The sequence below is a fragment of the Miscanthus floridulus genome, chromosome 2 (genome assembly GCF_019320115.1).
Source record: "Miscanthus floridulus cultivar M001 chromosome 2, ASM1932011v1, whole genome shotgun sequence".
Classification (NCBI taxonomy): domain Eukaryota; kingdom Viridiplantae; phylum Streptophyta; class Magnoliopsida; order Poales; family Poaceae; genus Miscanthus; species Miscanthus floridulus.
In genome coordinates this window covers 111,466,369-111,481,777 of record NC_089581.1, presented here as the reverse complement: position 1 = coordinate 111,481,777, position 15,409 = coordinate 111,466,369, and the positions used below count along the sequence as shown (strand labels likewise).

General features: G+C 45.9%; 2 protein-coding genes across 2 annotated transcripts; both read right to left on the bottom strand.

The window, feature by feature from the left end:
- Positions 1–4,827: 4,827 nt before the first annotated feature.
- Positions 4,828–6,884, bottom strand: LOC136539365 (uncharacterized). Its single transcript, XM_066531315.1, has 2 exons — positions 6,569–6,884; positions 4,828–5,544 (listed from the first exon to the last, which is right to left on the bottom strand). The coding sequence occupies exons 1-2, from the start codon at positions 6,788–6,790 to the stop codon at positions 5,296–5,298; spliced, it is 471 nt and encodes a 156-aa protein (XP_066387412.1). The 5' UTR covers positions 6,791–6,884; the 3' UTR covers positions 4,828–5,295.
- A 5,575-nt stretch (positions 6,885–12,459) lies between these two features.
- Positions 12,460–14,391, bottom strand: LOC136527820 (metalloendoproteinase 1-MMP-like). The gene is made up of 2 exons (XM_066520668.1): positions 12,646–14,391; positions 12,460–12,567 (listed from the first exon to the last, which is right to left on the bottom strand). The coding sequence occupies exon 1, from the start codon at positions 13,929–13,931 to the stop codon at positions 12,816–12,818; it is 1,116 nt and encodes a 371-aa protein (XP_066376765.1). The 5' UTR covers positions 13,932–14,391; the 3' UTR covers positions 12,460–12,567; positions 12,646–12,815.
- Between the last annotated feature and the right edge of the window lie 1,018 nt (positions 14,392–15,409).

Below are 15,409 nucleotides of genomic sequence, written 5' to 3'. Positions count from 1 at the left end.
AAGCCCCGGAGCATTTTAAGCCTCCTATATTTTTACAAATATCACTTGCGTCCTTTATGTTTGATGCATTAGGTTATAAGAGTTGATTGGAACCACTTGCTGCATATATTATCCTTGTCCAGATAAATATATCTTGAATCCTTGGTAGGTCCAGGATCAAATTGATGCTTAGCCTTGCTTAGTCCAGTAGAACTCAGGTGATTTCCTATCACTTGAAACATATAGGTAGATAACTGATCACGGTTGGCTATAATTGCTATCGTGGAAATAACCATGTGTTGATGAATAAAAAGGAGACCGGGTGGGATCGTGATAAAGAAGTACAAGGCAAGGAGGTCTTGATGTCTATTTATCCCCGTCTGTGTCGGTTAAGGACCGATTCACTGTACGTCCGCATGTCATGTTGAACGCATGCCTAGCACTTAGTTGGTCGGTTAAGTCGTTCCGACCACGAAGCCGAGTAGCTCAATTCAGACCGGGCTCCGGTAAGTGAAAGTGCGCACACTGGAGGTAGTAAGGATGTGCGGAGAGCCAATGGCGTAAGTCCAAGGGCGGGTTTGAGTCCCGATCTTCCTAGCAGGTTGGTAGAATCTCTGAGGGTACGACGCTGATCGAACCCGCGAAGTTGGTTCCTGAGTTGTACCAAAGGTGACCCGATGCGACCCCGACGGGGGAAGTGTGGGTTTGTGTTAGGAATAATTTCCCAGCCGGGTAGGAATCAATTCGAATCGCCGTCTCTCCCGGATAGTGAGAACTTGACTGAGCAGCGGCAACATAGAGTAACTTAATGGATATTAGATGATAATGATGATGCTCAAATTATTCTTATAACCGGATATGGTTACTAATGCTTGTTAGCTTAATCAAGTGATTGCTCTAGTATAGGTGCTAATCTAGAGATGCTTAATTGAATAGGTATTCAAATTGATGCTATAAGTACTGAATCTCCAAGTTATGTTACTTAAGCTTTTATGCAAAATGTTGTCAAGCTAACTCCACCGATAAAGCATTGCATACTCCTTGATGTCATATTATTTCTGGTTTATGACGGGTAAGTCTAGCTGAGTACATTCTCGTACTCAGGGTTTATTCCCTCTTGTTGTAGATGACATGATGTACCATGGTTACTGTAAGAACTACCTTCATCCTGCTGTGGATGAGGACTAAACCATGGGGCATGATACTCCTGAGTTACCCCCTCTATTCTGTTTTTGTTGGAATGACCGTAGCACTGGCATGTATTTGAACTATGTGTGATGTTGATGTTAAACTACTTTGCTTCCGCTATTTAAACTTGGTTTGTAATAACTATGTGAACTCCGATGTATGTGAGAAAATGATGAACTATTTATGGACTGTGATGTAACATGTGACTGGTTATGTTGAATCATGTACGATCTTGGTTTGTTTGGGATCCCTCATGATTTCACCGGACTATCGGGTTTATATGGGCTCAAGTATGACAGTTTGATTATTTCGGCGATTGCTATTGTACTTGTGCTCTTATAAATTGGACGGTTTTGTTACGGTGCCTATAAGAATCTTATATGCTTTTTTGTTGCTGTATCTCGAGGAACCCCAACTGTAACTCCAAGCATCACTAATAGAATCATCCCAAACTGTCTTTTGTTTCATCTCCTCGAGCTATGCAGCAGCTAGTTGAGAAAGAGGAAGAGAGCTGCTAGTTGAGAAAGAGGAAGAGTGTAAATTCTGTCCATAGTTTGGTTTAGGTAGAACCTGACAGAGCATTTGGGTTTCCTGGCAAAGGAGAATAGTTGGGGATATTTATCTTTCATGGACTGCCCCACCCAGATATTTGACCAGAAAAGTACTGAGTTGCCTTTGTTGGGATAACATGATCTCATGATATCTTTCCACCAGAAGGATCCCACAGGACTTCTGGCATGGGGTGGGGTTTGGATATTAGAATAGAATTTGGACCAAGTAAGAGTGACCCAAGAACATCGGCACAGTTATAGAACTTATCCAGGAATGTCAACAACAAGGCATCATTTTGTTTCTGTATATCTATAATGCCAAGCCCTCCCTGATCCTTTGGTTTGCAGGCTGTGTCCCAAGCAGTCAAACAACTGCCCTTCCTGTTTATGTCTCCCTTGCTCCATAAGCAATGTTTCCTCAAAATGTCTATCTGTTTGACCACTTGAGGTGGAATTTTCAAGCTACACATGTAAAATATTGGGAGTGCTGAAAAAACAAAGTTCACTAGGATGAGTCTTCCATTGTAAGATAGCATCTTATTAATGCCAGATAGCCTTCTTTCTATTTTTGTAAGCAGGGGTGCATATTCAGTTATGGTGGACTTGGTCGTTCCAAGGGGCAAACCCAAGTAGGTGAAGGGCATAGAACCTACTTGACACCCAAAGGTGTTAGCAAGGTGAGTAGCTCTGTCATTGCTCATGTTGATGGGTACCAGGAAAGACTTTGCAAAATCGACATGGAGGCCTGTAGAATCTGAAAATGATCTGAGCAAGCCTTTGAGATTGAAAAGTACCCTAACATCACCAGGCATAATAAGAAGAGTATCATCAGCATATTGAATAATAGGATAATCTTCTTGATAGCTGTCATTTAGAGGATGTTTCAAGATCCTAGATTGCCATGCCATATTAATCACTGTTTGGAGCATATCAGCAGCTAGAACAAATAAAAGTGGGAAAAGGGAGTCTCCTTGTCTAACCCTCCTTTTGTAGTTAAAAGTTTTCCCTAGGATGCCATTCAGTAGGACAGATGAGCTACCAGAGCTCAATAGATTCTGTATCCAATTGACCCATTTGTTTGAGAAACCTTTATGCCTAAGAACTTCCAAGATTACCTGATGCTCAAGTTTGTCAAAGGCTTTTTCAAAGTCAATTTTTCGGATTACTACCTCTTCTTTGGAGAAATGACAGGTGGAGAAACTAAAAGGACCAAGCTAAACAATCTTGAATGGTTCTTCATTTGATGAAACCATATTGGTTGGTGTGGACTAGCTGTAGTATCACAGTTTGTAGCATTGAAGAGAGGATTTTGGTGATACACTTCAAAGAATAATTCAGAAGTGAAATAGGTCTATAATCATTTACAGTTTCAGGATTATCTTTCTTTGGGATCGGAGCAATGATTGAAGAGTTAATGCTCCTTAGGTCAACGTTATGACAGTAGAAGTCTCTGAATAGTCTGATAAAGTCATCCTTAACAATGAGCCAACATTTTTTTAATGAAGAACCCATTGAAGCCATCAAGCCCAGGGGCATGATTATTGGGCAAAGACTTGATCACCATCTCAATCTCTTGCTGACTAAAGTCAACATCTATGTCCTCCAAGTCATGTGAGATTAACAGTTCTTCAAGGTTGTAGCTCATGCCTGTGAATTCACTAACCCCCATTCTTTGCTTAAAAGCAGTCCACAATTGGTTGGCCTTCTGTTCATGATCTGTTATGAAATTTCCCTCTCTGTCAGATAATGCAACAATAAAGTTCTTTTTATGAGCAATAGTAGCCATAGTGTGAAAAAATTGAGTATTTTCACCCCCAAGCTTCACCCATCTCACTGTATTTCTTTGTTTCTAGTATGCTCTTTTTGACTCCAACAAGCTAGTCAGATGATTCTTGACTAGTTTTCTGAAGGCTGTCTCAAGCCTTGAAAGACTTCTCTGGTCTTCAAGACCATCAAGAATAGTAAAACCCAATTGCAATTATATATGAGTTTGCTCAGTTTAGACAGCTTCTTGCTCCAGGATTTAAGGCCTGCTTTGACTTGTTTAAATTTCATTGACAGGTGTTTGGCTGTGTTGGCAAAGTAAGGAGAGCTATTCCAGTGGAGATTAACTGTATCTACAAAACCAGGATGGTCCACCCAAAAGTTCTCAAACCTGAACAAATTTGCCTTAGGTATACTAGTACTAATGTACAAAACATAAGGAGTATGATCAGAGATGGGTCTTGGGAGAGGTTGCACAAAGGTTGCAGGAAAAGTGAGGGTCCAATTTGAGGAAGTGAAAACCCAATCTAGCTTTACTAAGAGAGGTTCAGTTTGCATGTTACTCTAGGTGAAGTTTCTCCCACTAAAAGGTATCTCAACCAACCCAAGGTCAGATATAACTTCATTGAACTGATTCATTTCTGTGATGTCTCCCCTAGGTTTGTTTCTGTTATCTGAGCTTCTGATGAGATTAAAGTCACCTCCAAGGACCCAGTCCTCAAAATCAGTGGTGTCAAGATTCATGAGCCAAGTGATGAAGCCTTGTTTCCGAGGATTGCTAGCAGGTCCATAAACGTTGGTGACAAAGAAGGTTTTATTGTCAAGTCTGCAAAATTTTTTTAACTATGACAGCATAGGAGTTAGCTTGGATGATTGTGCCATCAAAGAGACTACCATTCCACACAGTGAGAAGAACCCTAGAAGCACCAATGGAGGGGAAGAAGGCAAATTGATCTAGACTTCTAGGACAAAATTTCTTAATGTAAAAACTGTCAAAATTTTCTCTCTTGGTTTCTTGTAAGCAAAGCACTTGGCAAGCACTTTCAGTGATTTTGTCCCTTAAAGCATCCTATTTTTCCTGGGAGTTGATCCCTCTAATGTTCCAAAAAAGAATTTTACTATCTTTGTTATTATTATGATTACTCTCCATTTAAACAACAGGAAGGTGATGTTAACTGTTTGAGCCACCAAGTGCCAAAAACAATTGCAACAAAATTCTCCAAGTAGTGAGAAGAGGAACAGGAGTAGTAAAGTAAGCTGAGGCAAAAAAGTGATAACAGATAGACAACAAGCATATATAGATCGACATTATAAAGATAAAGGAGCAGTAAAACATTGTCTTGATTAAAGCTCTAAAAGGTGCTGAAACACCTGATACATCCATACAAACTCTTATTAAGCCACACTGTACAGGGGAGCAAAACAAACTAGTAAAAGTTTTAAACACCATCCCAAGGATTGGTGCACTGAACCACAGCAAAGGACGGCTAATCATCTATATTATCTTGGTCTAGGAGTGCGCCAGAGACAGTCTCAGACTGAATCTGTAGGAAACCCTCTTCAATACCCTACAGGATCTCTTTGGGAAGATGGGGAGCAATCTCCTTGCCAGGTGGGGGAATCATGGCCAAAGGCACCGGTTCTCAATCTTCCTCAGCTGTCTTCTTAGACTTCTTAGCACTTTTTGCAGCTTTGGTCTTCTTGGCACTTGTAGCTTCCATGGGCTTCTTACTACTCTTTGCTTCCTTGAACTTGCTAGCATTGTCAGCATCCTTGAATCCCTCAAGCTTCTGTGAAACCCTCTTGCTACGCCTTAAAAACTATCATCAAGTCTTTCCTTCACCTTGAAAGCTCTCTTCTTCCTTGGGGTCATAAACACAGGGGGAGAGGTATCTAACATCTCCAGATCAGAGTCATCATTTTCCTGCACCACATCAGTGACATTCTCTTCCTGTTCCATCACTTTAGGATCTTCCTCAACCTCTTGTGCCATCATCTCAGGTTCTTCATCCTCATCATCTAGGTAGTCCAGGGCAATTTTTTCAAGGGCATGACCACCAAGCTGAGGAGACAAAATGAAAGCAAGATGAACGAGGATTTCATTATCAGCAAAATAGTTAGGCACAAGAGTATCATGATTGATATTTGGAACTGAAAGATGTCTGAAAAAAAATGGTGAAGGACTGAAGGAGGGAGGGCACTACAGTAATGATGGGATCAAAAGCAGTTGAAGGGCCAAAAAGGACAGACTTGATCCTTGGAGCTACAACAGTTGCAACCTGCACTGCACTGGTCCCTGGAGTCACTGGGATGGATCTGGTCACCTCTTCCAAAACCTTTTCAGCTTGAGTCTCAAAATTCTCAGCACTAACTTCAACATTCTGAGCAGCTTGGACAACAACACTTGCTACAAAACGGCCAGCCTCAGCCACAGTAGGCTGGGCCACATTCTCAGGAGTGACAACTTCAGTATCATGGGGCACCAACTGCTGCACCCAACGGTTTGATGGGCCTCCACCATCCAAATTCATAGCCGAGCCATTGTTGGAACCAACCGGGGTTGCATCTGAGCCTGCTGGAGGAACCGGCCCCATCCAACGAGGGGGCTGGGAGGGCTGTGGGTGCAGAGGTCCAACTGTAACAAAAGCCTCCTCATCCTGTAATTCAATGACGCCCTGCATTTTCAGAACATAGCATGGAACTGTCCAAGATCTACCTTTCTAGGGGAGGCCCGCATTCACTTTCACCGAATCAGGTATCTTAGCATCATCATTTAAATACACCTTTGCAACAACCCTAGCGAGATTATCAGGTTCATGCTAGTGCATTAAAATACCAAAGCCAGAGACTGACTTAGCAATGAAAACAGAGTTTTTGAGATCCTCTGGAAAGCCTAACAACACCACCCAAGCTTCTCTGTCCAAATCGAAGCTACGCGCATTTGCAGCCTCATCATGCTTAATCACAGACATTGCATAATTTCCAAAGCGAAAGACTGGACCAATGAATCTTTCTCTCTCAAGTGCGCTATTGAATCTGACGTAAGAATCTCCTAGTGCACAGGGCTGAATTTCTGAAGTTCGAACCTGATGCACCTCATGGAAGAAGGTGCGGAGCGCAGTCTTGAGCTCTTCGAAGTCATCCTTGTGGACCGGCGGGTTCATCCTGACAATCGCCAGGTCCTCATTGTAGAGGGTGTAACACCCGGAGATGTAGACTTCATGGCAGAGAGAAGGGCGTTGCGCCGGAGCTTCGAGCGTGAAGCCAGATGGCACATGGGGGAGAGGATCAGCGGGCCAGTTCGCCATGGAGGCACTGGGGTTTTCAGAGTGGAGCGGCGAGACGATGGATTGGGGGCCAGTTCGCCATGGAGGCACTGGGGTTTTCAGAGTGGAGCGGCGAGACGATGGATTGGGGGGGAGACGGAGGACTCGAGAGAGTGGGAATCACCGGGATATAAATGAGTCAGGTGCATCCCTCCATCTTCCGAACGGGAAATAGGGCGATAACGCCGTTGTGCACGATTTCTGGAGAGGCAAACATAGGAGGTGTGCCCATAATTGAAGCACCGTTTACACCTGACCGATCGAGTGCAATCTTTCCGTAGATGACCTGGGCCCAAGCAGTTGGAACAAAAAGGAAGCCAACGAAGAACTCTAGGCTGGGCCAGGTTTAGGTTTGGGCCGAGGCTGATCCGGACTAGGAGCTTTGGAATTCGAATTCCTGGGATTGGCATGCCCCTGAGAAGGCGCCTTTTTCAAATCTGAATTAACTTGCTCCTGAGAAAGTTAAGATCATGCTTGGGTTTTCAGAGGTCTTAACTTTTTGTACCCAGCGAAGAACATGCTTGGGTTTAGCAGGTGGATTAAGAACCTTAGGCTCAGGGGCGGACATAGCGGTGGGGCGGGGGGCTCAAGCCCCTCTACCCATATCGCAGCAGTGGAACCCCTATGGAGTCCCCATGAATTTTTAGGCAAAGTTCTATAGTGTAGGGGGCTAAGACTTAAGATTGAACAGCAGTGTTGTTCAGCCCCCTGAAATATTTTCTGGGTCCGCCACTGCTTAGGCTTAGAAACCAGAGGATCAGGGGAAGTAGTAACCGGAATCTTCCTAGAAACCGGGTTAAGATCATCAAAGTTCTCAAAATAATTATCAGGATAATTCAAGCGAACAAAACACAGGGCGTCTAGGAGCAGAAGAAGAATGAACAACATCGGCAAAACTCCTTTTACTTTTTGGATCTTGATCCAACACTAGTCCATTCAGACCCCTGCTCCAGGCGCTAGAGATCAAACTCTCTACGCAAATTAGGTCCTCCTCCGCCCCATAGGTGGAAGAAGGCAGCAAAAAAATTGCAAGAGTAGCTCTTGAGTTTGTAGATCATGAAACCAACATCTTTGCAAGAGACTAAAAAACTAAACATCCAGCCCGATAGATGGAAAACATTGAAATCTTTGGCGGTGCCACCAAGGCACGATTGGAGGATCAACCCAACAGAATAATCATTTAGACGAATGGCCGATCTACCGAAGCTCACCACAAGGTGAAAATCCGATGGGGGAGAAAGCGATGGTAGGACTCACCGAACAGCCAAAGCGATTCTTGACCAGAGAAGAGAACTTGATTCCAGGATCGAAGCAAAGATCCAGGAGCCCCGCCATGGATGAGCACGCAGATCAGAGGGGGGCGCCATGGTTGGTGGTGAAGGGCGAGGTGGGGGCGTGGAGGAGGAGAAGGTAGGGAGGAGCGCCATCGTTGCGCTAAAGAGAAAGTTATGCCGATGCAAAACTATCTGATTTTAGCACATTGTGGTTGACAGATGTCCACAACTAGACCATCTCCCTAGCTGCATTATACAGCTTCTGCATGTATTGAAGTGGATCGAGGTGCAGAATAAGCTTTATTAAATCTAGATCAACCAATGGTCAAACAAATCAAACCCGTGAACTGAAATCTTGAGCAGTTTGTCTAATCCAAACTAAATAAACATATCTCTGTAATCTCCTATGAGGACTGCAATGTGGAAAATCAAGAGAGATTTTGATAACAATCATCAATAGACAGATCAATTATTGGCACGTTAACAACTAACTCTTTGCGTGGCCGCTTCGCCACTACTGCCAGTAGTGCCACATGAGCAGCCATCGGCAAAGCTGCCTACAAGGAGCCGGCGGATCGTGGCGCAGCCGTTGTCTAGAGTGCCGACATCCAAGCGTGGCGAGATCCTGGTAATGAAGCGCCTCGGCTTCCTCCATGAGCAGGCCAGACCAACGTCGACGGCCACGGAAGCTTATGACAGCATCTTCGTTGGCAAGCTGAACCGCGCGCACGCAGAAGCAATGAGGGAGCTCTTCCTGGACGCGGACCGGCCAGTCGGCCGAGGAGACACGCTCAAGGCATGCCTAGATGTCTGCCCGCAGTATGGTTGCGCCGTGTAATGGATAATAGGATCGATGCAGGGGCGTGCCACGTACTAGGTTGTCTGGTATGGGAGTAGTCGGCTTTGAATCCCTCGCTAGGGAGGCTATGCTTAAATGCAAAATTATTTGGCCTCCTTAGTGCGGCGCGTTGTGTAAAACAATCTCCTACTTAATACAAAGATACATAAATCTTTTGCGTATTCGAGAAAAAATCTTTGCTGACTTTAAATAGATATTAAAATTACATATTTTATGGGTCATTAAAGAATGTCACGGAGCTCGATATTTAATAGCAACACATGAATAGTATGAAATTTAAAGTTATGATATATTTATGTCTAAGGCATGCAATCGGAGAAAAAAATACATTAAGGTTGTATTTTAGTTCGTTACAAGTTTAATAGGACATTATCAATTATTGCCAAATTTAACTTATTATATTATGATGTCCTAGTCATCATAATATAAATTAGTAGATTTGAAATTTTATAGAAATGATAAAACATAAATAGATATGTCATATTCTTGTCAATTTTTTTCATAAAATAGTTTTTTTTCTCCCGCTGCAAGACATGGGCACATCTACTAGTAAAAATAATAATTTTCTTTTTTTGAAAAGGGAGGGGTTGAGTTTTATATGTGCCAGAATGAGGTCGCAAACCCAGCGGCCCTGTTTGGTTGAGCTGTGGCTATGGGAAAAAGCTGCTGTGGGCTGTGAGCTGTGGAAAAGCTGCTGTGGGCTGTGAGCTGTAGAAAAGCTGAAAGTTGTTTGGTTAAACAAGTATAAAATATATCTTTTATCTTTATCTCTCTTGAAACAACTATTGAAGAGCTTTTTATTCCACCAATTTCGAAAAGCAGAAAGCCAAAAGCAAAAAACAGGGTCAAACCAGCTTTCAAAAATGAACTACGGAAAAGCAGCTGCTTCTGAAAAAGCACCCTCCAAAAACAGCCCCTTTGGTTGGGCTCCAAAAGCCCCAACCAAACAGGGCCTTAAATAGCGGCAGCACTCAGTAAAAATAATAAATTGATAAGCGCTCTCTATGCCAATGCCGCAATGGCGAACGAATCACATGCGGGCTAGATGATGATGGCCAGCCCATGGATTGACCGTATTGGGCCAGGTGTTCAGGCAACTACGCCACATTTGGGCCTTCAAATTCTGGACCTTCGAGTTAGCGGACCAAAAACACGATATATTATAGTAGTTCGGCTCGGCCTAAACGAGAACCCTAATTCCCTATGACAGCCAACTTTAAAACCCTAGCCGCCGCCCCAGCTCCGGAGCTGTCTCGTCCGCCACCCCGTCGTCCTTGGCTGCGATAGCAGTCAGTTCCTCTTCAAGAAAAAAACTTCACTTGTGGATTTGGTGTGGGTAATCCCCCTCTCCCTCTTATTCTCGTGGTGTACATCTTGCTATGTTATATTTGATTATTGAAATTTCTAGCTCTGTTGTTTGTTGGATTTGTAATGGAGGGCCACTTTTAACTTCAGTTCAATACCGATGTCCATGGCGACATATTGTGCTGAAAAAACGTAGAAGGTTATGGTTAAGTCGGTATTTGGCCTTGGTGGCTAATTAGCCAACCACACACCGCAGCCTCAATGGCAGCACTCCCTGTGTGGATGGTCAGTAAGCCCACCTACATTAACTCGTGTTGTTGTGCCAATCGAAGGGAATACTCTGCCTAGTGGTTCCTTTTCTGACACATCAACTCACAACTCGTTGTGAACCACGAGTTTAGTTTTGACATCAAAAGGCAAGAGTTTTCCTCACTAAAAAAAAAAGAGATGCTGTAATTTAGATTCTGTAGTGTTCTTTTGGACCTGATGCAAACGGACTATTCGTTTTGATGTTCTATTGTAATGTCTCTGTGTTTTATCTTGAGGTTTGTGGGTACAGAAAAGCATGGTGACTCGTTAGCCGGTTGCATATTTTCAGTTGTGCAACTGGTAGTAGGTTCACCTAGATGTGGTTTTCGCGACTACATCTTGTATAATGGGCTAATTGGTCAATCGCCTAAATTGGCCCTTTCAGGCTATTGTTGCGGACACTGCCGCCATGTACTTTGCTTATACTTCTAACTGTCTATCTGTAAATATGTTTACTGAAGAGTCTCTGACCAGTTAAGGGTTACCAGTAAACTGGCCATTCTTTTCTTATTGCTAGTTATTCTTGTGGCTATTGATTTGATATCCTAAGTCCTAACTTCAATATAGTACTGTGAGTATCATGCTGTGCCATGTTCATTGACAAATAATGAGGGATCATGATGCTTTGCAGTCCTCCTCTGCACCAGTCCCTTTCACTGTTTTTGTGCATCAAGATGGAGAAAGTTTTTCCACCTCATCTGATATGTTTCTTCTTAACACTGTCATTCAATTGCTCCCAGAAATTCTTTGAGCTGCCATTGTTGAGTGGATGTTGAAATAACATTTCCAGAGAAACAATTATATGATGCCCCATTCTGGATCAATACTAAATATTTAACTAGGTGGTCCACAGCTTAGCTGTGCTTTTTCATGCCATTTTTTTTGTTACAGATTATCATAGATACTGTAGTTAGAATCTTGTTCAGACTTCAGACAGATGTCCAAATCAGACTTATATGAGCCTTGAGTTGATTGGTTCAAATAATTGCGTGTTTCAATACAACTTTGTAGCTTTCATACTTCTACTCATGAGATGGCTGATTGTAGTATGCTATTTTGCTCATTCTAAACTTGAGAAATATTCTAATTGTTAAGATATAGTGCCTATATGATGTTCTTACTTGTATGATTGCATTGCGCTCCTGTCAAATCCTAGTGAGAAACTTATTTTCATTAAATGAGTCACTTAGCTGTGTGAAGCAAATGCAGTTTCCTTTAGGAGCACAGAATTGTTATATGTTTGACATTTTTTTCTGTCAGTTTCTCATGGTTACTCTCTCCGGAGTTTATAAGGTGTAGTTTGACATGGCATGGTTTACCAGGTTACAATTTGACCATTCTTTTTTATATATTATCTTGTTTATACTTATAAACTTATGGTTATTGGATATTTCATTTGATTAGAAATCTAACCATATCAATTTTGTACTGTAATAGTTTAAAATTCTTGGCCAAATTACTGTTTAAAAATTTGTAAAGTTTGAATCTTGATGCCCGTGCTTGCCTTATAAATTGGTCTTCATGGAGTACTGTTTTTCTCATGGTATGGCTTACATTTGTTTGCTTTGTTTGCAGTATCTCATGACGATGTCTGGGCGCACCGAACCTGAAGGATCACATCAACTTGATTCAAAACGTGCTGTGCATTCATGCCGAAAAAATGTACCCGGCACATCATTCATCTCAGATTTGAGAGATAACATGCACGAGTTCATCAATGCCTCTGCAGATGAACACAGGACATGCTTCACAAAGACTATCAAGAAGATGTTCGGGATGTCAAAGATTGCCGCACAGAGACGGTCCGAAGCAGAGGAAACTGGACCCTCAAGTGTCTTGCCACTACAGACCACCGTGTCGCAGTAGAAGTCTAACCATTTCATGTTTGTTGAAGTAGCTGCCAGTAAGCATTATCTTGTGTAGATAACACTTGTCCACACTTTTGACTGATATAAGATTATGTACAGTTACATGGGGCATTTCTGTAACAACTTCACTGTGCAAATACAAACCTAAGAGGAGAGACACACGTCTCTCCCACACAATTTGTGTGGGCATTTCTGTAACAACTTCACTGTGCAAATACAAACCTAAGAGGAGAGACACACGTCTCTCCCACACAATTTGTGTGCAAAAACTAAGATAAAGATAACCCACAAGAAGAGAAGTTTTTCTCTTCTGTAGCAGGATCATGCTACCTAGCCTTTTTTTTCATTCTGTTTCTGTCCTTATCCTTTTTGTGTATTATAAACCTGTCCATCTACAACTGCGTCACTAGCATGACCAAGACTGCACAAACTAAACTACCCGAGGCAGGAAGCCAACTGCTCCTCCCCGACGCCATGGAGGAGTCCTGCTGGTAGAGCGAGCTGAGACTGAATCCCGGGTTTGGCCCATACAGCCACTGGACGCCCTCGATGTCGTCGACGGTGAGCTCCGCCTTCTTTTCCCGCGGGCTGAGGCTCGGGTACATGACGGCCTTGGGTGACGACGAGTGCCCCAGCCCGAGGACGTGCCCAATCTCGTGCGTGGCCACGGACTCCAAGTCGACAGCCGAGTGCACCGTTTCGGTGTCCATGTCAACCGCCCACCGTTCTGCAGCGTCGAGGTGGAGGCGCCCGTTCTTTGGGGAGAAGGCGTGGCCGAGTACGCCGAGCGGCCCGTCGAAGGGGATCCCGTCGCCGTGGCTGCCCACGTAGAAGCCCACCCTGATGTCGGCTCCCTCGTAGTCGTCGGCCTCGACGAAGCCCACGGGGATGACCCGCGCCCACCGCGCGAACGCGCGCCGGAACACCGCGCGCACGGTCTTGGCAGGCAGGTAGTCGACGGTGGCAGTCGGCGAGATGGCGTACGTGAGCACGAGCGGGTCCGGCTGCGTCCACCGCGGCTCGCCCTTGAACAACGTGAACCGGCTGACCGCGCCGTCCCGGCTCGCCGCCGTCGATCCCGGGAGGGATACCGGCACGCCGTGGCCGTCGTCGTCGCCGACGCCGCAGCGCGGGGCCATGATCCGATCCAGCGTGGTGGAATCGAGCTGCCCCGTGACCGGCAGGCTAAGCTTGGACTGGTACCGCCGCACGGCGGCCTCCATGTGCGCGTCAAACGCGTCCGTCGGCTCGCGCGCTGCCGCCCCGGGCATGTAGCCGAACCTCGCCAGGTAGCGCTTGAGCTCGCCGAGGCCCACGACGTGGCTGCCTCGCCGCGCGTCCAGCAGCTGCTTGAAGGAGCGCCACGCGGTGCCGTCGTCCTGCCGGTGCACCGTCGCCGTCACGGGCCCGTCGGCGGTCTCTACGTGGACGCAGGAGATGGGGAGGGGGCCAAGCAGCAGCAGCAGGAGCAGCACCGATACTACGAGGCGCGCGCGACATGGCAGCATCAGCCAGGCTAGCTGCCGTGGCCGTTAGGCTGCCCTGCCGAGGTAGGCTATGCCTATGCGCGGGCGGTTATTCCCGTTAAAGGCCGGCCTAGTTGTCGCGGATCATATCGGAGGCGGCAAAGAATTTTGTGCTCGCCGCACGAAGAGAAACTAAAAGGCTGCGGATAGGGGAAGTGGGTCAGGCGATGGCGCCCCGGTTGGCCACCGGCTGACCTCGTCGTCTCCTGGCCGGACTCCAGAGGCGTTCTTCGACACGTAAACGACGGGTCACAGTTCAATTCAACCATGCGTGTCCCAGGGTCCGCGAAGACCAGCTGCTGCGACAGAGTTCAGAGAGGGATTTGACCATGATGGTGGATTAGGAGAGCTCCGGTTCGGCTAATCCGGAGACAAACAAACAGGGGGAACAAAGAAGCAGGACACCGGCTGATGATTTTAGGTGCAGTTCTTGGGCTTCGCTCGGCCGGGATCGAGAAGTGATAAAACTCAGCTCGGGTTGCATTGCTGGTATTGCTTTAAATAAACCGAGCTCGACGTGGTGGAATTGGAAATCTTGTTGCTGTGGAAGTGGAACCAGCGGCCGCCCCAGACCCAGAGGCAGAGCCCGACGACCCCACGGCCTCCACCCGTCCGTCAGCTGCAGCAGGCGGCCGCAAACGCTTTCGGTGGTCGCCGTCTCGACGTCGACGCGGACCGCTCGGCTGGGTGCGCGGTGTGAACTGCGAGGGGCGCGCGATATCCTCCACCACCCATATCTTGGGGGCGCCACCTGATCGCGACCCGCACCGCAAAAACGGCCTCGGCGGCCTCTTGCGCTGGTCGAGCTTTCGGTCGCAACTGCCAGACACCTCTGTTGTGTGGTTAAAATTTTCTTTGGGCACTAGTGTTGATGAGTGCGCTTTGGTCTAGGAACGGGATGCCAAGTCGCCGCTTGCCGAAGGCGCGGTCGGCTCTGCACGAAGATGGCACCGGAGCAGGGACCATCAAGTGAGGGCATCAGGGCTGAGGCCTTTGCCCCCGTCAGCCGTCGCCACTTGCCTTCTGAGTTGTGACCCAGCTCATGCAGCATAGCATTTGCAGGGACGCGCAGTTAAAGGCATATGCGGGCCACGGGCTTTTTCTTTTTCGGCTGCTGCTAATTCGGCCCACGCAAGTCCCACTCCAGGCTAGTTATTTTAGGTTGGAGAAGTTGTGGCCCAATTTGTCTCCTCGAACTATCTGGCCCATAGGCCCATGTGTTTGTTATACCTATAGGATCACTAGGAACATAGATCTAGCCGGGTACTTACTGTTGAATAGAATCATGAATCCTATAACATCTACTAGTGCAGTAACAGTAGGTATAACGAGAGAAAGGGAGGGGTAGAAGATGGACGTGTCAAACCTGACACCGCAGTAGAAGAGGATCCGCTCGCGTCCGCCATGGAGTCGATGTCTGCGCTAGGGCAACGACGGTCGGGGAAGACGGCTGGCGGCGC